Raw genomic sequence first — 20,119 nt, 5'->3', positions numbered from 1 at the left:
TTTCCAAAGTACCAACAAACAAACAGGTGTTAGAAACCCATTAAGGGCTTTATGTCATTAAAACAGCTTGACTCATATACATTAGAAACAATCTAATGTTGTCCCCTTAAGGAAAGAAAGGACCAACAGCAGAGAGTGATTTCACAGAGTGGAAAATGATTTCTTCACAATTAGATTTGCATAATAACCTTCAAGTGCGAAACATGTTTTCGATAACAATTTACCATCCTCTTGTGATAAGATCTGAATTCTATATAGTCAGGAAAATGGACGAGCAGAGGCAAAAATAGAATCCATAACTTGATATACCATAAGAAGTCTAGCAAGCTGCTAACCTGTAATATAATTTATTATAAAGCATGGTCGAGAAATTGTATTTTGCCCAGTTATCCTTTGCCCTCTAGTTCTCGGCAACTTGCTAAACAAATGCTGTGTGATCTTGTTAAAATAATATGTCTAACATTCTCTTCTGTCTTCTTCCATTAGTAATTGCCCATCATTTTTGGCTGCTGGTGTGGCGAGGGCAACTGCAGATGAAATAATACAGGGAGACCTGTCTGCTTACTACGTACCAAAGCATGTGGATGGCACAGAGGGGATAATACGTAAGTACATACAACTTTATCTAACCTAAGCATAATGTGGGCAATAGAATGTATTTAGTAGATGATGGCAGAACTTGGAGAGAGTGAGAGATAATGGTGTGTAATTGTATAGGGTGTTTGCTTATATCAATGCTTGACAAACTGCTTGAACACGAGCGTTGCTTGAAATTCACTTTGTTAATAATACTGAATTAATTGGTGAATCAATATTGCCTTCTAAATCTGCTTAGCAGTAGAACTATTTGACAAACTAGACACGTATATTTTACGTTTATAGATATTTAATGGTGATACTAGCATTAGTTTCACTGTGTACTAATTTATATTGGCATCAGATTATAAAATCAATGGGATCCAAATCATTGTTACAGACCCAAAATTGGGATCTTTTGCAGTTTTTGAGAATCCTCAATGATTGGATCTGCCCCAGGCATGTTACCCTGCAGACATTTTTATGTAATTTGCTACTTAGCTGAATAGAGTGGTGAAAGTGTTCAGAACACTTTTGGCTTCAGAAGCCAAAAGTGTGTCACCGGAGCCACAAGGAGTCCTGGAGCCCAGCAAGGACACGGGTAAGAGGGCAAACCATTCCCAAATGGTTCAGCGCATTACTGGGGAACAGGGCCAGGGCACTCCTGGCATAAAAATCACTGTAGTTGAGATGATGCTTGGGGTAATGCTTTAATGTTTATAGACATACTCTTGGTTTATATTACGATGTCCTCTTAATTAAAGGAACACCACAGTTTTTTTAAACCTCTTTTTACATTCTTTGTTATAACATATGATTATTTTTTCAATTCATATATATTATAGTTTTTAAAGAAATCACATGTCTACTTTTTGTGTATTGAAATTATTAAAGAAATGGCTTGCCTTCTTTTCCCACACCCTGTCTGACAGCCATCCTGTCTGACAGCCATTATTATTAACATTCAGTCTTGTACAGATTGTCAGTTATCTTTCCTTATGCTCACTATCTTGCAACTTCTGGTTTTCAAAATCCCCTGCTGCTGTCGTTAGTAAAGCCCAAAATTTTGAAAAATAATGGATGGCTCTAAAATAGGGTTATATAACTGAGAGATGCATAAAGATGGCTGTCAGAAAAGGGAGTGGCAATCGCTGGCAAGTTATTTCTTCCAAAATGTCAATATACGTGAATTTAAAAAAAAAAATGATTAAAAGATTATATATATATATATATATATATATATATATATATATATATATATTCATATATATATATATTCTAGGAACACTCCAAGTACCATAATCACTACAGCTCTCGTGTATAGGCAAAACTTAGCTCAGTGGATCTCATAGAAACTCTTTGCTGGAGCTCCCGGTTTGAGAGGAGGAGGCATCTGGTGCCCAACAGATTCCATATACTGTAAGTTCTCGAATGTCCTCCAAGTTTTGACTACATACCCAGGGAGGGCCTTAGGGCACTCCTGGCACCAGGGCTGCCATTAGGCAGGTACTGCCAATACAGGTGTACAGGACCAGCAATGGGCAGCAGTGATTGGCTGAGAATGTCAACTGACTGCATTCAGCCTACCACAGTGCCCATTGCTGGTATGAATTGGTATAGCTGTGAGGAAGTGTGTTATCTCTGCCTTGGCCGTTCCTCTAGTGGGGGCTGGAATGTGGATGGCCACGGACCCCTGTTCAGCGTTAAACTTCTAGGAAATGTTTTAACACGGAATGGAGGGATATTACCAGGGACTCTAGACTCTATAACCAATTCAATGAGCTTAAATGGTTATACTGCCAACGGTATTTAATTAAGTGGCTGACACTTTTCAAGGGTATGCTCAATAAGCACGTATTTGTAAAGTGGGCTTTTTTAACCTTACATCTTCCTCAACATCCTGAAGTGCTATGTAACAAACTGGCTTATAGCACCCTATCCTGAAGCTTTACTTCTGTGTCATTACTTAAGCAGTGGGGAAGTAAATGAGATTGCACAAGACAGCTAAAATGAGAGCGGACTTGACTCCAGAACATTACAAGGGTATTAAACACTTCATTAGTAACATACAGCTGTGAGTGGGAGGTTATTTAGCTATTATGGTTTTTCTTTCTATGTTTAGGTGCCCAAGAAACAAAGTTTGAGAACAACCTATTGTTTTTGTTAAAATTGCTGTTATTACATACCTCCAAGGAGTCACTGTGTAGGAGGGACAGTCCCTGTTTAGGCGCAAATTGCAGTCGCTCTTTTCTATCTTAATGTCCCTTTCTTGTAATAGCTTCATATTGTTGGTGTGTTTCAGTGTATAACAGAGCTCCATAGCAATGCTACTCACAGTAATATATCTATTAATATGTATACTATAACTTTGTTTGGAAATCAGTCTTAGATGCTTAAGGACTGAGGCAAAACACATCTCAGAATTTGAGCTATATGTTTGTTCAACCATAATTTACCTCTTTCATATTAAGTGTACCCACACTTATATATATCAGCTTGTTCATGAGATATCAGCTTGTTCAGGAGAAATATAAAAATAAAATATATAACATATATATCTTCTATTCTTTTCTCTTATCCCATTACATACATAGAAGAGAGGGAGAAATACAAACATAGTGTACCAGTTTAAAAAGTTAAACACCTTTTATTTCAAATACACTCACAAGATGGATTTCTTGGTCCTGCACATGATAATCTAATCTGGCTGAGGATAATGTGTGGGGAAATCCTCTGGAGCTGGAACAAAATAATTGTAGACAGAAATGAATAAATAAATAAATACACTTAATATAAAATAATCAGAAAATAAAGTCACGATGTAGTCCTTCCAGCCCTACGTGTTTCATCCTATAACAGCACTTCTTCAAGGAAATCCAATAGTGTGGTGGCTGATCTCCTTCAGTATTCTGATTTAAAAGTCCTTTTTGCGCTGTCCCGAACCGCCATCAGCCAATCAGGAACGGCGGCTTGATCATAATCACCTGTATTCATTTAGTAGAGGCTTTGCATCCCAAGCCTTGATCTTATATTTAATACCAATGACGTATTCTGGTTGCGCCATGGTCGCCTTATGCATTGCAATATGTGTTCCGGGAGTTGGTATATCATGTCCATATATTCACCGGCGGAGTAAAAGATCGTTCTCACACGATGATGTATAACAGAAATAGAATAGAAAAAATAAACCCAATTACTATTCTTAAAGGCTACAATATGGTTTATATATAAAATAGTAAAATAAACATCTTTGTAAAAGGGCCATTAAATATCCATGGAAAGCTAAGAGGGGGCGACATTTAATATACCGGTAGTGATTATTCATAATAGTACATAGGGAGTTTAAAATGCATATATAACATTTTATATACTATACATTTTAAACTCCCTATGTACCATTATGAATAATAATATATAACATGTTATATATGCATTTTAAACAGTTCGTTGCAGACATCTGAAAATACACTTCTAAATACACTTAGAATTACATATTATAATAATATATACATAATATATAAATTTGAATCTAAATGTGTTTTGTATAATGAAGCCCTTGATAAGTTGCATCAGGTGTTTTTGAGACAACACCTGTTTTTCATATTTGTGTTGTTGTGGGGGATTATATTCAGGGGGATGAATTGTTTTAAAAATGGAGTAGTCATAAGTTGCATTTTCAGTTGAATTTGGGAAAACTACTTAAAGCATTTGTTGCGTTGATCTTTTTCCATTGCTTTTGTTTGATTTGTTCATTGCAGACAGCTGAAAGTCTGTAAATCTTGTCAATAAACCAGATTTTTTAGTAATTTTGATGATAACTGTGTGTGTATATATATATATATATATATATATATATATATATATATATATTAATTTAAAAAATACACTTAAAAGTAAATTAAGGCGGGGCCTGACTGCAGAAGGGAGCAGACGTGTGCTGCTGAAGCTCCAGCGGCCACGCACAAAGCGACCTAAAATCCGCTATACGGAACCTGCGACCCGACCCACATTGGCCACTAATCGACTCAGGGCACCGAGACCGGCAGAATGACACCTCTCCCGAGGCTGTACGCCAAAGTCCCGAATATCCAGCCGTTGCGGCCTACTCACGAGGCGGACACGGGGGAGGCGGCCGCTCTCCCGTCGTCGCAAAGCATAGACAAGCTCAGTTCCGGCTCCCGTTCCCCCCCCTATGGACCGGAGGGGGTTATCCCGGTCCCCACCAACACAGCAAGTAAAGAGACACTGATTGCAGCTGACTGCCCAGACTGGGGCCCTGGACGGGCTGGACCCAGCAAGATGGCGGAGGCTGTATCCCAGCCTACATTCACGCTGCCACAGCTGACCAACCTGGACCGGATATTCCAGAACTTCTGGGCCCGACTGGAACGACTCCTAACCGGGTCCTCCCCTGCAAATGGAGAGGAGATGAAGGAGGTGAGGAGAAGGGTAAGGAGTGGGCCGATCCCGGGTAAAGCTTGCCCCTCAACATCCACTGTACCCACTAAATACCCACCTGGGCCGGAGGTCCCACGGAGACATCCTCCACAGCTTCAGCCACCACGCCGGAAGCCCGCCCGCTGCCGGCGGCGGCGAAACACCAGGGCCACCCACGGCGCCCACCAGGGGAAAGACCCGGCTCACATAGACGCCCGAGTCTGTGGCAAGAAGAAGCCGACCCCACAAGAGGCCTGGGGCTGGGGAAAAGCCCTCCCTTCCTCACGATCACTCAGCACCGACCAAACGTCGAGAGATGCTACATACAGTACACCCTCCACTCCAAGAGCAGCCATATACAGGCTTGGTGACCCACCTCAACGACTCCCATCACGCCCAGGAAGCCATCGCATCAAATTGCCGTCCAGAGGACCCTCAATGGGTACTGACTGCACCCCAACAGAGGGCATCGGCTAACAGGGACAATACCACAAGCACCCAATGTTCCGGTAACACGCAACCACAGCAGCAATGCAGCCGGACAATCTTGGGGATTAGCATTAATCGGACTTGACTATACGCTTAGACAATAATTTTCCATACTCTAATGCAAATCTTATAGTATGAAACCATTTCTCCACTCCATATGCCATGTTGTCATACTGCTATTGTGCTTTAGGCCTCAGTCTACAACCTATGTAAAATACAGGTCAATCTTACTATTATTAAGCGTATGATCTCTAGCCCTAGCCTATGAGACTTATTCATAGTTGTGTTTTAAAGCTTCATAGCCAGTTTATTAAACTATACGTTGATTGTTACGCGCTGAATTACTATACAATAACTACTCACACCTAACTTGAATAGCATGTTTACTAAGCATAAACCCGCGACCTCTTAATTTGAATAGCATGTTTAATACGTATACACTCGTGACCTCTTAATTTGCACAGCATGTTTTCTATGTGTAAACTCGTGACCTCTTAATTTGAATAGCATGTTTAATACGTATACACTCGTGACCTCTTAATTTGCATAGCATGTTTTCTATGTGTAAACTCGTGACCTCTTAATTTGAATAACATGTTTACTATATATATATATATATATAAACTCGCGACCTATCCTCTGGTAACTAAATATATATATAAAATTGTGCATTGTTCCTATGTACCCCGTTGTAACCTATGTTTCGAATTGTGCAAGTGGACTGCCTTTGGGGCACCACGTGCTTGTATGTTATCTTAATATGCACTGCAAAAATAAATATTAAAAAAAAAAAAAAAAAAAAAGTAAATTAAAATTACACACTCAAAATACACTTCAAAATACACTAAAATTATAAAATATATATACAGTTGCAATAAAAAGTATGTGAACCCTTTGGAATGATATGGATTTCTGCACAAATTGGTCATACAATGTGATCTGATCATCATCTAAGTCACAACAATAGACAATCACAGTCTGCTTAAACTAATAACACACAAAGAATGAAATGTTGCCATGTTTTTATTGAACACACCATGTAAACATTCACAGTGCAGGTGGAAAATGTATGTGAACCCTTGGATTTAATAACTGGTTGAACCTCCTTTGGCAGCAATAACTTCAACCAAACGTTTCCTGTAGTTGCAGATCAGACGTGCACAACGGCCAGGAGTAATTCTTGACCATTCCTCTTTACAGAACTGTTTCAGTTCAGCAATATACTTGGGATGTCTGGTGTGAATCGCTTTCTTGAGGTCATGCCACAGCATCTCAATCGGGTTGAGGTCAGGACTCTGACTGGGCCACTTCAGAAGGTGTATTTTCTTCTGTTTAAGCCAATCTGTTGTTGATTTACTTCTATGCTTTGGGTCATTGTTCTGTTGCAACACCCATCTTCTGTTGAGCTTCAGCTGGTAGACAGATGGCCTTAAGTTCTCCTGCAAAATGTCTTGATAAACTTGGGAATTCATTTTTCCTTCGATGATAGCAATCCGTCCAGGCCCTGACGCAGCAAAGCAGCCCCAAACCATGATGCCCCCACCACCATACTTCACAGTTGGGATGAGGTTTTGATGTTGGTGTGGTGTGCCTCTTTTTCGCCACACATAGTGTTGTGTGTTTCTTCCAAACAACTCAACTTTGGTTTCATCTGTCCACAGAATATTTTGCCAGTACTGCTGTGGAACATCCAGGTGCTCTTGTGCAAACTGTAAGCGTGCAGCAATGTTTTGTTTGGACAGCAGTGGCTTCCTCTGTGGTATCCTCCCATGAAATCCATTCTTGTTTAGTGTTTTACGTATTGTAGATTCGCTAACAGGGATGTTAGCATTTGTCAGTGACTTTTGTAAGTCTTTAGCTGACACTCTAGGATTCTTCTTCACCTCATTGAACAGTCTGCGCTGTGCTCTTGCAGTCATCTTTACAGGACGGCCACTCCTAGGGAGAGTAGCAGCAGTGCTGAACTTTCTCCATTTATAGACAATTTGTCTTACCGTGGACTGATGAACAGCAAGGCTTTTGGAGATACTTTTATAACCCTTTCCAGCTTTATGCAAGTCAACAATTCTTAATCATAGGTCTTCTGAGAGCAATGCCACAGATGTCGCAAGTTTTGAGGGAGCGTGCAGTTGTCATGCTGACTGCAGGAATGTCCACCATATATATATATAATTTAGTTCTAAATGTATTTTGTTTATTATTTATATGTGATTAGATTATTTTTATTAATTATATGTTGAGGAATCTACCTGACAACCCATGCAGTCCCCCCTGCAGCCAATTTGTCCATCACGCCGATCCTAGTCATGTGATCGTGATGTAATGGGCAGGATTGGCTGCAAGGGGACAGTCTTGGTTGTTAGGTACCCCCCCAATTGTGATTGCCATAGAGGGTAAATATGCCAGCTGCCGGGAGGGCCCGATTCTTAGGACATGCTATGCCACCCCAACATCTTTGAAGGCCTTCTTTTGGAAGATGGCATAATACACCCTAATGTCATTAGTAAGTTACCTAAAAATGTATCAGAACAGACCCACCTACGGCCACGCCTCCATACCCTAAAATTAAAGTGTCCCGCTTTGTCCATTTGAAATGTTAGGAGATATATGATGCCATTCTTTTTTTTCAAATACAGTACCTATAAAAAACAAACCAGAAGTCAAAAACACACAGTTAGTGAGGTAAGTAAAAGCACAGCATATAAGGAATGTATAAACACTAATAAGTGAGTAAAAATAATATGTAAAAAAGTGAAATCCCAGGTGTACCTCACAAAAACACCCAAAGCAATTACAAAAGATAAAGAATGTGGAAAAAACACAAAATAAATATAAATAAAATTATAACAACCTGGAAAGATATATGAATAGAATATTCGACCGAAAATATATTATATCTAGAAAAGATATGAACCATACATAGCGTAATACAGTATTACATAGAACACCCCAGTGAATATGAGGTAGAACACTCACAAACTTGTATGAATATCAGGCTCGTCACCCTTCCAAGGGTATTAAATATGATCTTCTTCATAGAAGGTTACTTGTTGTAGAACAGAAAAAGAGACAGCCGCAATAGTTAATTACAATTAAAATTGGTAAATATTTATTGTATTGCACTTACAAAAGAGTAGTAAAAAAGGCACATCTCCACCAGTAGTGGTATTCCAGCAGAACCTCTCTAAGTATCCAGCAGCACAAAGGAATAGTCCAAAGACCAGCAAAAATAAAGAGATAAAAAAAAACCAATAGGTAGAATTAAATAAAAGTCCGGCAAAATGTTTATGCAACGTTCCCTGAGAAAGTCCCAACCTAAGGACGAACATTTAATTGTACCTATTGCTTTTATTGTTTTGTATCTCCTTATTTCTGCCAGTCTTTGGTCTATCTATTCCTTTGTGCTGCTTCCAAGATACTTTTGAGATGTCATAGAATTAAATACATTTGCATTTATTTCACTATTGAGCTATAAGACAATGAAAGGAATTAACATTATATAGTAATCAAAGGTCAGCAGCTATTTTATACTCGACTTGTTTAGAATTCGCACCTCTAGATACAATACCTATGCACATACTTTATCCATACGCTTACGTTCAATTAAGTGCAACAGATGTCCTGAGATAAATTGGAAGTCTGCAGAATACACAAACTTTTCTCATTTGTCTTTAATATAAAATACTGTTTAATTATTAAGTAATTATGTTACATGACAAATTGTATAAGTAATGTAGCTATATCGAATAGAAACCCAAGAATCCCTTATTTATATTTAATCCACCAATCACCACATCAGGCATATGTATAACTTTGAATTCCTACATCTTTCTCTCAGTCCTAATACATTATCACAACCTGAAGGCTGTGGCCTGGGTTGTCGAAGTATTTGCCCACTTGGCTATTAGTTTTCTAGATTGTATAGATATGCCGGTTCTTTCATGTGCTCGACTTTTGGCTTCCAACATAATGTTCTACAGTTCAGTGATTTTGTTAATGTAAAATTGAGGATATGTTTTAATCATATTATTTCAGCCTACTAAAGATGCACTTTGTGGATCTCATACGAAGGAAGTAGATAAGCAGTTAGTTGGGGAAACTCGTTCGCATTTACTGGCATCCTGTGGACTGTAATTTATTATGTTGCAACACACATTATTGAGCAGTTCAATCAGCTGCTAGCTTAATCCTTTTATGTAAGGCATCTGGTCCCAGGTTTCCTGCAATTCCAGCACTCAAATACAACAGGAGAAAAGCTCTGGGATTAGGAATAAATGATCATGCTTTTTTGTTAGCCACCACATTAAGCATGGCCTGCCAATGTATTTGCATGAAAGGTATTAGTATAGAAAACAGAGGATTCTCATGCTTATCACTGGGGAACATAACCTGAACTTGTATAAAAGGATAATGTCATAAAAATAAAATTGATAGTGCCATATCAGTTAAAGAATCAATCTTCAAGAATCTTAAGAACCTCCCTTGCTTTAATGTGACAAGCAAGGTTGTTCACTAAATTGTGAATTGTCAAGAATTTATTAGGCCATAAAAAATACTGTCCACCTGTAGGTCAGTGATGTATGTGCACTTCCAGATATTAACATCCCCATGCATCTTCAACTTTCATACTGTGCATATTTTACACATTTTATATATATTTGAATTGGTGTCTTTATTGCTTGGGTGACAATGCATATGCGATATCTGCAAGGATTTTGCTATAGCAGATATTTTCAACATACTTTACTTTGGAATTGTATTATTTTCCTCTAATAACAAACATTTCTTTTGTACCAAATTTACAATATGAACCATTTTCATGTGTTTTCTTTTTTTGTCCAAAACACCGTGGTCCACATACAAACTTTTATTTTTTGGATGTATTTACACTGTAAAAATTACACTGCCTGTTTCACTCTATACCATTAAAGCTCCAGCAGAAAGATCTGGCATCTCAACAAATAGATATTTATTCCTTCCTTCCTGGGAGGTAGGCAAAGCCGATTTTCTAAGCCGCAGCGCAATAAGCAGAAGAGAGTCGGGGCTGTCTGTTCCAAATTTATTCACTTACTATAAGGTAGGCATGTGCATGGGGAAAATTTTCGGTTCGGTTCAGCATTCCGAAATTCGGGACTTCAGCAATTCGGGACTTTGGAACTTGGTCTTTCAGCCAAATTTACTAATACTAAGTAAAAATTATTTAGTATAAGTAAATTTTGCCCCTACTCGCTACACCGCGAGTAGGGGCATGTCTAATAAAACATTACCCCCCGCGACATGCGAGTGATGGCTTTTAAACTAAAGGGGGGCCTAAAGTAAAATAATGTGGGGACCTATTGTTCTCCACCCTCCTGAGCCCTCACCCGTGCCACGCGAGTGGGGGCTTCTAGCCTGAAGGGGGACCTATTGACCCCCCGCCCCCACCCCTGAACGGCGGGTGGGGGCCCTAAAGTAAAATAAGGGGGGGGACCTAATGTCCTCCCACCTGGCCCCCACCCCTGAACGGTGGGTGGGGGCCCTAAATACCAATTAGGGGGGACCTAATGTCCTCCCCCTGCCCCCACTACTGAACGGTGGGTGGGGCCCTAAATACCAATTAGGGGGGGACCTAATGTCCTCCCCCTGGCCCCCACCCCTGAGCGATGGGTTGGGGCCATAAATTATAAGGGGGGGACCTAATGTCCTCCCCTCTAGCCCCCACCCCTGAACGGTGGGTGGGGGCCCTAAATACCAATTAGGGGGAGACCCTTAAGTGCAATGGCGGAAAATGAATATTGAGACAAGTGAGGCTCGTTTACAGATCCGTGTAACAGGAAGTAGAACTGGAAAACGGACCAAACCGGATGTGCAATAGAGGAGATACTACTCTCCCGGATTCCCGGAAGTGACGTCACACGCACGGTCACGTGTGGGTGCGTGATGACGCCACTATTATGGGATAAAGCAACACAGCTGTGCTAACGCACCCTCCCCCGCATGAACGCCCGTGATTGGCTGGAAAGTGTTTTGTGGCCACCAATCAGGACGGAAAGTGGGAAATTTAACCGGAACCAAGCAGATTAGAAGACACCAATTGAGAAAGCTGAATGGATTCGGCGAAACGCGTTTTGGACTATTTTACTGTATGTATCAGATTGATTTTTAATGTTTAAGCAATAAATGCTCTTAAAAGCTGGAATACATGCATTTGAAGCTTCATCTATCCTGCTAAAAGAAGGGAGAGAGCTGTCCCTAAACTAGCTCGTACACTATTATACTGGGAGCCAGGTCACAGGCTCTTAACCAGGTGAGGAGTAACCTTTACTTTTGTACTTATCTTATTATCATACTGTGTCCATAAGGATTTCAACACCAGGGCGAGCTCTTCCTGTCCTCCCCTCCCCTGTTTTTGTTTCCCTCTCTGAGGAGTACACTCCATCTGGACGTTGAGGTGTGTGTCACCTGAATGACACAAAGCGAAAGTGATTAGAGCCAATCCAAATAGGCTCTAAACCACGTGAGTGCTTCTTAATTATAAGGGGTATAATTATTTGTAAAAATTGGAACACACTATGTACCTTTAATTTCTTCTAGCTACCAGGAGACTATCTACACCCCTAAAGCAATTTGGGGAGTAAGTAAATATTTTATAGCGCTACACACTTTCACTACTACACACGGGTTGTGGAAATAGTGTACCTTGTATTCATTGAAGATTGTATAGAATGAGTAAGTGGTGGGCAGAGCACCACTAGATATTTATAATAGAATCATAAAAGAATAATAGAATTGAAAAATAAATCTGTAATCAGCAGTAAAGAAGTAAACTATTCACCGGGTGAGGCTTAATGGGTTAAAGAGTTACTCCAAGCACCATGAACACTTCAGTCTTTTGAAATAGTCATGGTGCATGGTACAAGGAGCCTGTATGTACAGCATTTCAGTATCAATCACTGCAGATACAGAGATATTTACCTGCTGGAGGTGTAACTCCACCTTAGGTATCATGTTTAGCCAGCCAAGAACAAGCATTCAGGCTGGCTAATGTCAATTCTGGGCTGAGTCCTTGCACAGAGTTTCATTCGCTGGCTGAGAGTGCACTGCTACAGCCTCATGGACTTTAGTCTTTTTTCAATTTAGACATAAATGGAACTATGTAACTGAAACATTACCTTGATACTGTATTTCTACACTCAATAATGTGCTGTTTTCACCAATTTCACTGGATTCGAGAATGGTGGGACATCATTCATAACAATATGGAACTGTTGCTGCATGTTTGCAGTTCTTGAGACACTAGCGTCTTCTACTATTTTCTGTTTAACCCCTTAAGGACACATGACATGTGGACATGTCATGATTCCCTTTTATTCCAGAAGTTCTTAAGGGGTTAAAGAACTTGTGTTTGTCTTGCCAATTTACTCTTTAAATAGCACACATTTATGTGCAGACAGATACATGATGTCATTGCTCATACATTTTGTCACCAAGGATACTGTTCTTTGAGCCTTCTTACATTGTAGTTTTCTAAAATGTTTAAATTTAGATTACATTTATTTACAAGAGTGCTGAATTGCGCAATCCATCTTACTTCCTCTTTAGTTCAATAAATGTTTATTGAGGCAAGAAACAAACTGCATACAGAAGAAAAATTCAAGGTACAGTAATAAAAATTACATGTACAGGAAACATACAAGGGAGGATTGTCCCAGTACAATATGGAGGAACAACAAAGTAGATTTAGGGAGGTGCAATAAAAGATGAATAATAAACAGATTTATACTTATATTAGGTGAGTCTTGATTTCAACCTAAGATTAAAAAGAAATACATAGCATAATACTGTAACACTTAAAGGCAAATAAAATCGGAGGTAGTGGGTCACTCACGATCTGCAGAGCCTTGAGAAGCAGGCTCTAGCTGTAAAAGCATCTGAATAATAAGCTTATTCAAGCTATCTCCACCGGTTCCTGGTAATAGGGCACTTTTTCACACCATAATAAACCACAGCGGAATAAATTAAAGTAGAAAAGTTTTTTACTTAATAAAAAGTAATAAAAACAAAGGCACAACGCGTTTCGACCATAACAGGTCTTCCTCAGGTGCATAATCCATATACTACATTTGATTCTAATTTATACATGAAAATGAATTAAACAATTACAAACACATGTTAATTGGAGGACCATATAAGGTCCTTCCGACTTGCCTCCGCCATATTGGAAAGGTCAAATTTTAAAAGACTCATACAATCTCCTACAAAACACTTAAATATATCGTTATAAACCTAATTATACATCATGTACCGCATGGACATTCATATCATCAATGTACATGTACTTGGAAGACCCCCAAATCTCCTCGAATTTTTCGGCTGTTCTTTCGTCCGGGATTCCAAGATGGCGGTCGGGTATCTTCCGTTTTTTTCTGACGTCGTGACGTCAGCGTAATTCGACCCGGCGTGTCATGTGATCGGGAGTTTCTTCGTTTTGCATTGTTGTATGGGCAAAAAGTCCTCTTTAGAGAAAATGTTGAAATCTGGCATAAAGTCCACTTGATAGGCATGTTTAAAGAAAGTAAACTATTAAATAAAATAAATATCAAAATATTACTAATCGAGGGGCGGAGCCTGACCTTCAAGCCGAGCAGACGTGTCTGCAACGAGCTCCTGCTGAGGGGGCATAATCTGGGGTAAAAACGACGGTTCGTTAAGCCCAAAACCACTCAGGGGTGCGCCACCCACACTGGGGGTGCCCTCAAGAACCCACAGCTACCACCCCGAGGCCCACCAAGACAGGGGACGCGGAGACATAAACGCGGCCTTCTGAGGCTGAAGCCGAGGAGAGGCGGCCGCTTTCCTCGGCACAGAAGCCCTCAAGCGACCTATACTCAACCAACCCCCCCCCCCCTCTGGACCGGCGGGGGATATCCCGGTCTCTACTGGACACAACGAGCAGGAAGAGGAGCAGACAAATCAGCCACAAGCCATACTGGGGTAACCGGCACACAAGGCACTCCCAAGATGGCTGCCCAGAATGAGCACAAAGAGCGGAACACCCGCACCCAGCAACCCAGGTACCCCCTGGTGATCTTTGACCACCTATGTGCAAGCTTTAGGGAAATCCTGCAGAGCAGAGGAGCGACCTACCGGCAAGCAGAGAGGATGGTGGCTGTATGTGTTCGGCCTGCAGCACGGCGAAGCTATTACAAGCGAACACCACAAGCATCCAAAATGGCTGTCAGGCGCTACAGATACCGGCGGGCACAGAGCAGGCAAATCGGACGCACCCTTCCACCCACAGATTAACACACCCGGTAACACGAAACAAGTACAGCAAACAAGAATCTCATCTGTCCCACATTCCGGTCTCCAGCGCAGCAATGCTCGACACTACACAAGAAACGAGGCTACACAAGCAACAGCATGGCAACAAATCCCACGAGGTACCGTCAGAGCCGACTCCCGAAGCAAAGCAAGCAAACCATGGGGTGACAACGGAGCTGGACTTTGGTTAAGCAGTGTGACTATAGTGGAGAGAATGGGAGTAGGGTGATCCACGCGTGCGGGACTCTGAATGCAGTACTCAGCTAGTCCCTTCTGTGTATTTAAAAATTGCCCAGCATACCACTTCCCTATCTCTAGTACCAAAGCTCTCTACTAACATACTCACCTCCTATAAGCATGTTATTATTACTATTGTTTGATTATCATAAATTAGCATGTTACTACATACTCAGCTGTTAAATAGTCTCACCGCACTAGCTTGATCTATGAAATAGCATTTTGTTACAAAATTCATAGTACTGTTCAATGCGTTGTCTCAGTAATGTTTTAATAACTTAACTTCATAGTTACATAAACGAGAATATACACTACTGTAATAACGATCTCAATAACTTAAAAATGTGCCTGACTAACATATGCCACTACCTGTATTGCAAATGTTTTTCTAATGTACCCTGATGTCGCTGTCGTGGCGCACCAAGGCTATTTGTAACTTCTGTGCACAACAAAAATAAAGAATTAAAAAAAAAAAAAATATATATATTACTAATCATCTACTAATATACATATTTAAAGAGACCCATCATAAAGAGAAGTTAAAAATAAAGAATTTGTTTAAAACATTCTTTATATATTCGGAATTATATAAATACCATTGGATTTTTGAAAAAATGTTGTTTTTAAGTACCATTGGTGTAACTAAATTAGAGCTGCCATTTCGAAATCCAAGTTGAGCCCACCCGGAGATAGGGTCTCCAAATTGAAAATCCATCTCATTTCGCAACGATTAAGGGCGGACTCAACATGGCCTCCTCTCCAATGGCAATTAATGTTTGTGATGGCATAAAAAGTGAGCCCAGTAGAGCCCAGTATGGAGGAGACCCTACTCTACACAAATCATGTAACCTGCCAAAAGGGGCGAACATGCCCAAAAAGAGGACATGACTGCCCAAAGAATTAGAAGGCCAGCCTGGCATGAATGCATTATAAAAAACTGGTGATTTGCAAAAAAAGCAAAAAACAGGAAAAAAAAGCCTAGTGGCTATCAAAGTGGGGAAAAAATATATAAAAATATATACAAATACCCCAATTTAGGAAGTGCGAAGACTCCTCAGTGTCTTCAATATCATAAGTACACAACACAAAAATTGCACAACCTAAAAATACAAAGGGAGACCGATAGTGCAGAAGAAAAAATAAAAACACATAAAAATTGATTTGGATTTTGAAGAGCCTTTTACTTCTGTTATCCTGTAAGTGTATCCAATAAAGCTACTTATTCATATTATACAGTTATACACGGTTTTATTTTTGTGCTTTATTTTAAGCATCTATCTCTACAATAAGAAGAGAGAAAAACACTTGAAGAGGATTGACTATACTCTGCCTTTTTATGCCTATGTTTGTGAGTGCATTTTAGCTTCAATTTTTATGTGTTTATTTTTTCTTCTGCACTATCGGTCTCCCTTTGTATTTTTAGGTTGTGCAATTTTTGTGTTGTGGCATGAATGCATGTCAGGCTGCCTGCCAATCATGCAGCTGGCCAACTAAGGGCATACTATGCAGCCAGCACCCTGAACTTGGCATAAATGCACCTAATGATGCGCTCGCTGGTCCACTCCTCTCCTAACCTTCTTACTAGTAGGCAGAAGCTCCTGGTATATAGTCTGGGACAGAGAAAAGCTGTATGAAGTGAGTGTAGAAGAAAGGGAACATGCCACAGTGTTAGAGAGACCAAAGTGAGCATTACCTTAAAGGATCACTATAAGGTCAGGAACACAAACATGAATTCATGTCCCTATAGTTTTAACACCACCATCTAGCCCCCCTGGGCCCCTCATGCCTCCATAAATATAGCAAAATTTTACTGTATTCAAGCCTGAAGCTGTAAATCTGCATGCTGTTTGATTTAGAAAAACAAGCAGTCTGGTGACATCATTAGAAGTGTTGGCCTGATCCAATCACAGTGCTTCCCCATAGGATTGGCTGAGACTGACAAAGAGGCAGATCAGGGGCAGAGCCAGCATGATTCAAACACAGCCCTGGCCAATCAGCATCTCCTCATAGAGATGAATTGAATCAATGAATCTATATGAGGAAAGTTCAGTGTCTGCATGCAGAGGGAGGAGACACTGAATGTTTGGATGCATTTTAGGCAGCCATGACCCAGGAAGGATCTCTAACAGCCATCTAAGGAGTGGCTAGTGAAGTTATCACTAGGATGTAATGTAAACACTGCATTTTCTCTGAAAATACCGTGTTTACAGCAAAAAGCCTGATGGTAATGATTCTACTCACCAGAACAAATTCAATAAGGTGTAGTTGTTCTGGTGACTAGTGTCCCTTTAACTATTTTCATTGTCAGCCAGTCCACACAAGTTTTGTTCCCATACATCCCTCTTAAGTTTCCATACTTAAGTAAGAGTATGTGAAAAGTAGTTAGGGTTGCCACCTTTCTTGGAAAAACATACCGGCCTTGCTAATTTGCATAATTAAATATGTATGGGTGACATCACATAATGTAAATCACAAGGAGTGACATAAGAGAAAATGCTGTAAAATCACCAAAAAACTACTTAGTTTGATTCTGCTGTATAGATGGATTCCTCCCAGTGCCCCCATGTCTCCCAGTGCCCCCATGTGTCGATTACTCCAGGTCTGTGTTCCTATGTATCAGTGTCTCAGTGCCCCATGTCTCCCAGTGTCCCCTAGTGCCGTGTCCCCAGGTCTCCCAGTGATCCTATGTATCACAGTGTCTCAATGCCCCATGTCTTCCTGTGTCCCCATGTATCCCAGGGTCCCCATGTCCCCATAGGACACTAGGAAGACGGGAAGACCTGTGGACACGGGGAGACCTAGTGACACGGAGACACCAGTGACACATGAAGACATGGGGACACAGACACTAGAGACACTGGCTGGGGGACATGGAGACATTGAGACATAGGGGGCACTGGGAGACATGGGGACACTGAGACACCAGGGCCACAGACACTAGGGACACTAGCTTGGAGACATTGAGACACTTGAGGCACTAGGAGACATGGGGACAGTGAGACACTGGCAGACTGGGGGCACTGGGAGACTAGGGGGCACTGAGACACCAGGGACACTGGCTGGGAGACATGGGGACACTGAGAGACATGGGGACACTGTGTCCCCATGTGTCTGTGTCATAATGTCTCCCAATGTCCCTTAGTGTATGTCTCCTTGCAGCCTTCCCCCCCCATCCCTTACTTCCCTGATGTAACGGCTTACCTTGGTTGGGAGTCTGTAGCGCAGATATATGCTCACCCTTGCAATTAAACACAGGCCAAGGTGGTCAGGTAAGAACTCACCTGGCCTGTGAGTCTGTGCACGGGGGCTGTGCAGGTTAATGCTCCAAGTCGCAGTACAGAAACGGATAAACCAGAAGAATAGTCGTGGGTAAGCCAGAGGTCAGTGGGTGCCAGAAATCAGGATAAGCGAGTAGAGAGCCGAGGTCAGAGGATGCCAGAAGTCAGGGTACAACGAAATAACAATCCAAGGTTAGGAGAACACGAAACAGCAATACTTGAACCAGAGTCAATGAACTGACACTGCCCTCAGGGAGAGGCAGTGTCTTATACCTGGCTAATTGGTGATCAGCCACAGGTGTGCTGAGAATGTTGGAGCAGCCACAGAATAACGTCCAACCCCCAGTGCTAGATGCAAGGCAAGATTATACTTCAGGCAATTTCTAGAGCTGTATAGTGGCTCAGATGCATGAGAACAGGTCCAGTATTGCAGAGTACCCAGGTTCAAGTCCCTCATCAGGCACTTCTGAGATGACCTCGTCTGGATGTCGCGGTGAGAACCATGACACCTGAGCTGTAGGCTGTCTCTGCAGGGTGGGAGTTGCTATCTGGACTCTGTAGCTGCACCCCTGCAGATCAGTGAGTATACTGTCTCCACACACAGCGACCCCTACTGGCCAGTGCTGGTATTGCATAGTAATCTCTTGTTTATACTGAAGAAAAATACCAGCATTTGTATTGCCAGTATCACTGCAATATTGGCACCAGGCAGCCTCAAATACTGGCTGTGCCAATAAAATAAAAGCCAGGTGGAATCCCTAAGAGTAGTGTGTGGGGGGATAAAAAATCAATGGGCCTATTCCATGGGCCTTGGGCTGCAGGTCCATCAGCCCCTATGTTAATCTGGCCCTGTCTGTACTAGTCAGTTGCAGTCTGTTAGAAGCACCAGACTGCAAGAATGCACTATATGTTGTGCACCTGTTAGAGACCGCAAACTGCCATGCAGTAGTGAGAGGCATAGGACTGGTCATGGATATCTTTTGATATCTCGACTGGCCTGAGGGGTGCCAATTGGGACAGGTGCCGGTTTGTTTTTTGTTTTTTTTCGGCGTGCTGCGTTCTTCCTGGTATAGGGCTGGTATATTTTTTTTATACTGCAAAGCTGTCAAGCAGCCTCACTTGCACTGCACACAGTCCTGCTGTTCCAGGGCTGTTCCAAGGCATCACCTCTGTCTGCTTCTGTTCACAAGAACACCACATAAAACGCCACCTTTCCTGCGGCATACAGGTCTCTTGCTGCTCTCACTCTCTACACAATGCTTGCTTGCCTGCCTATCCTTGCGCCCAGCTCCACCTCCAACCTGCTTTTCGCAATGTGTTTCTACATTATCACGCTACGTCATTCAAGTTCATCACCCAGGAAGAAAAAGCGGTTGAATTATGTGATGCAAACAACGCACTAATAGATAGGATGCATAAGATGGAGACTGAACATGTTTGGTGGAAAGGATGGCAGACATGGAAGATCGCTCCCGGCGTAATAACATCCGCGTAAGAGGAGTGCCTGAGCCGGTAAAAAAAAGGAGCTTTCTAAATACCTGCTAAGTCTCTTTCAAGCTGTGGTACCAGGTTTAGGAGTTGCAGAGCTCCGTATAGACAGGGCTCACCGAGTACCAAAAGCCAGGAATTTGTCTCCAGAAGTTCCGAGAGATATTGTTACAAGACTACATTACTATTGCTCTAAGGAAGCTATTCTCATGGCACAGAGGAAAGCGGAAGGGACGCCCCATTGCCACGCAGGTGTCTCCCTATATGCCGACTTGTCAGCGTCAACTATGGCTCGAAGGCGTGAGTTTACT

The 20,119-nt window shown here is 41.5% G+C and overlaps 1 protein-coding gene across 1 annotated transcript in view; it reads left to right on the top strand.

Moving 5' to 3' along the window:
* The window catches only part of PPM1E (protein phosphatase, Mg2+/Mn2+ dependent 1E), a 299,607-nt gene that overhangs the window by 165,389 nt on the left and 114,099 nt on the right, over positions 1-20,119 (top strand). Inside the window, exon 2 of the mRNA XM_063456941.1 lies at positions 487-605. Coding sequence (XP_063313011.1) covers positions 487-605 — 119 coding nt within the window. The remainder of the gene's footprint in view (positions 1-486; positions 606-20,119) is intronic.

Source organism: Pelobates fuscus, chromosome 1, assembly GCF_036172605.1.
Source record: "Pelobates fuscus isolate aPelFus1 chromosome 1, aPelFus1.pri, whole genome shotgun sequence".
Classification (NCBI taxonomy): Eukaryota; Metazoa; Chordata; class Amphibia; order Anura; family Pelobatidae; genus Pelobates; species Pelobates fuscus.
This window is presented reverse-complemented; position numbering and strand designations above follow the sequence as displayed.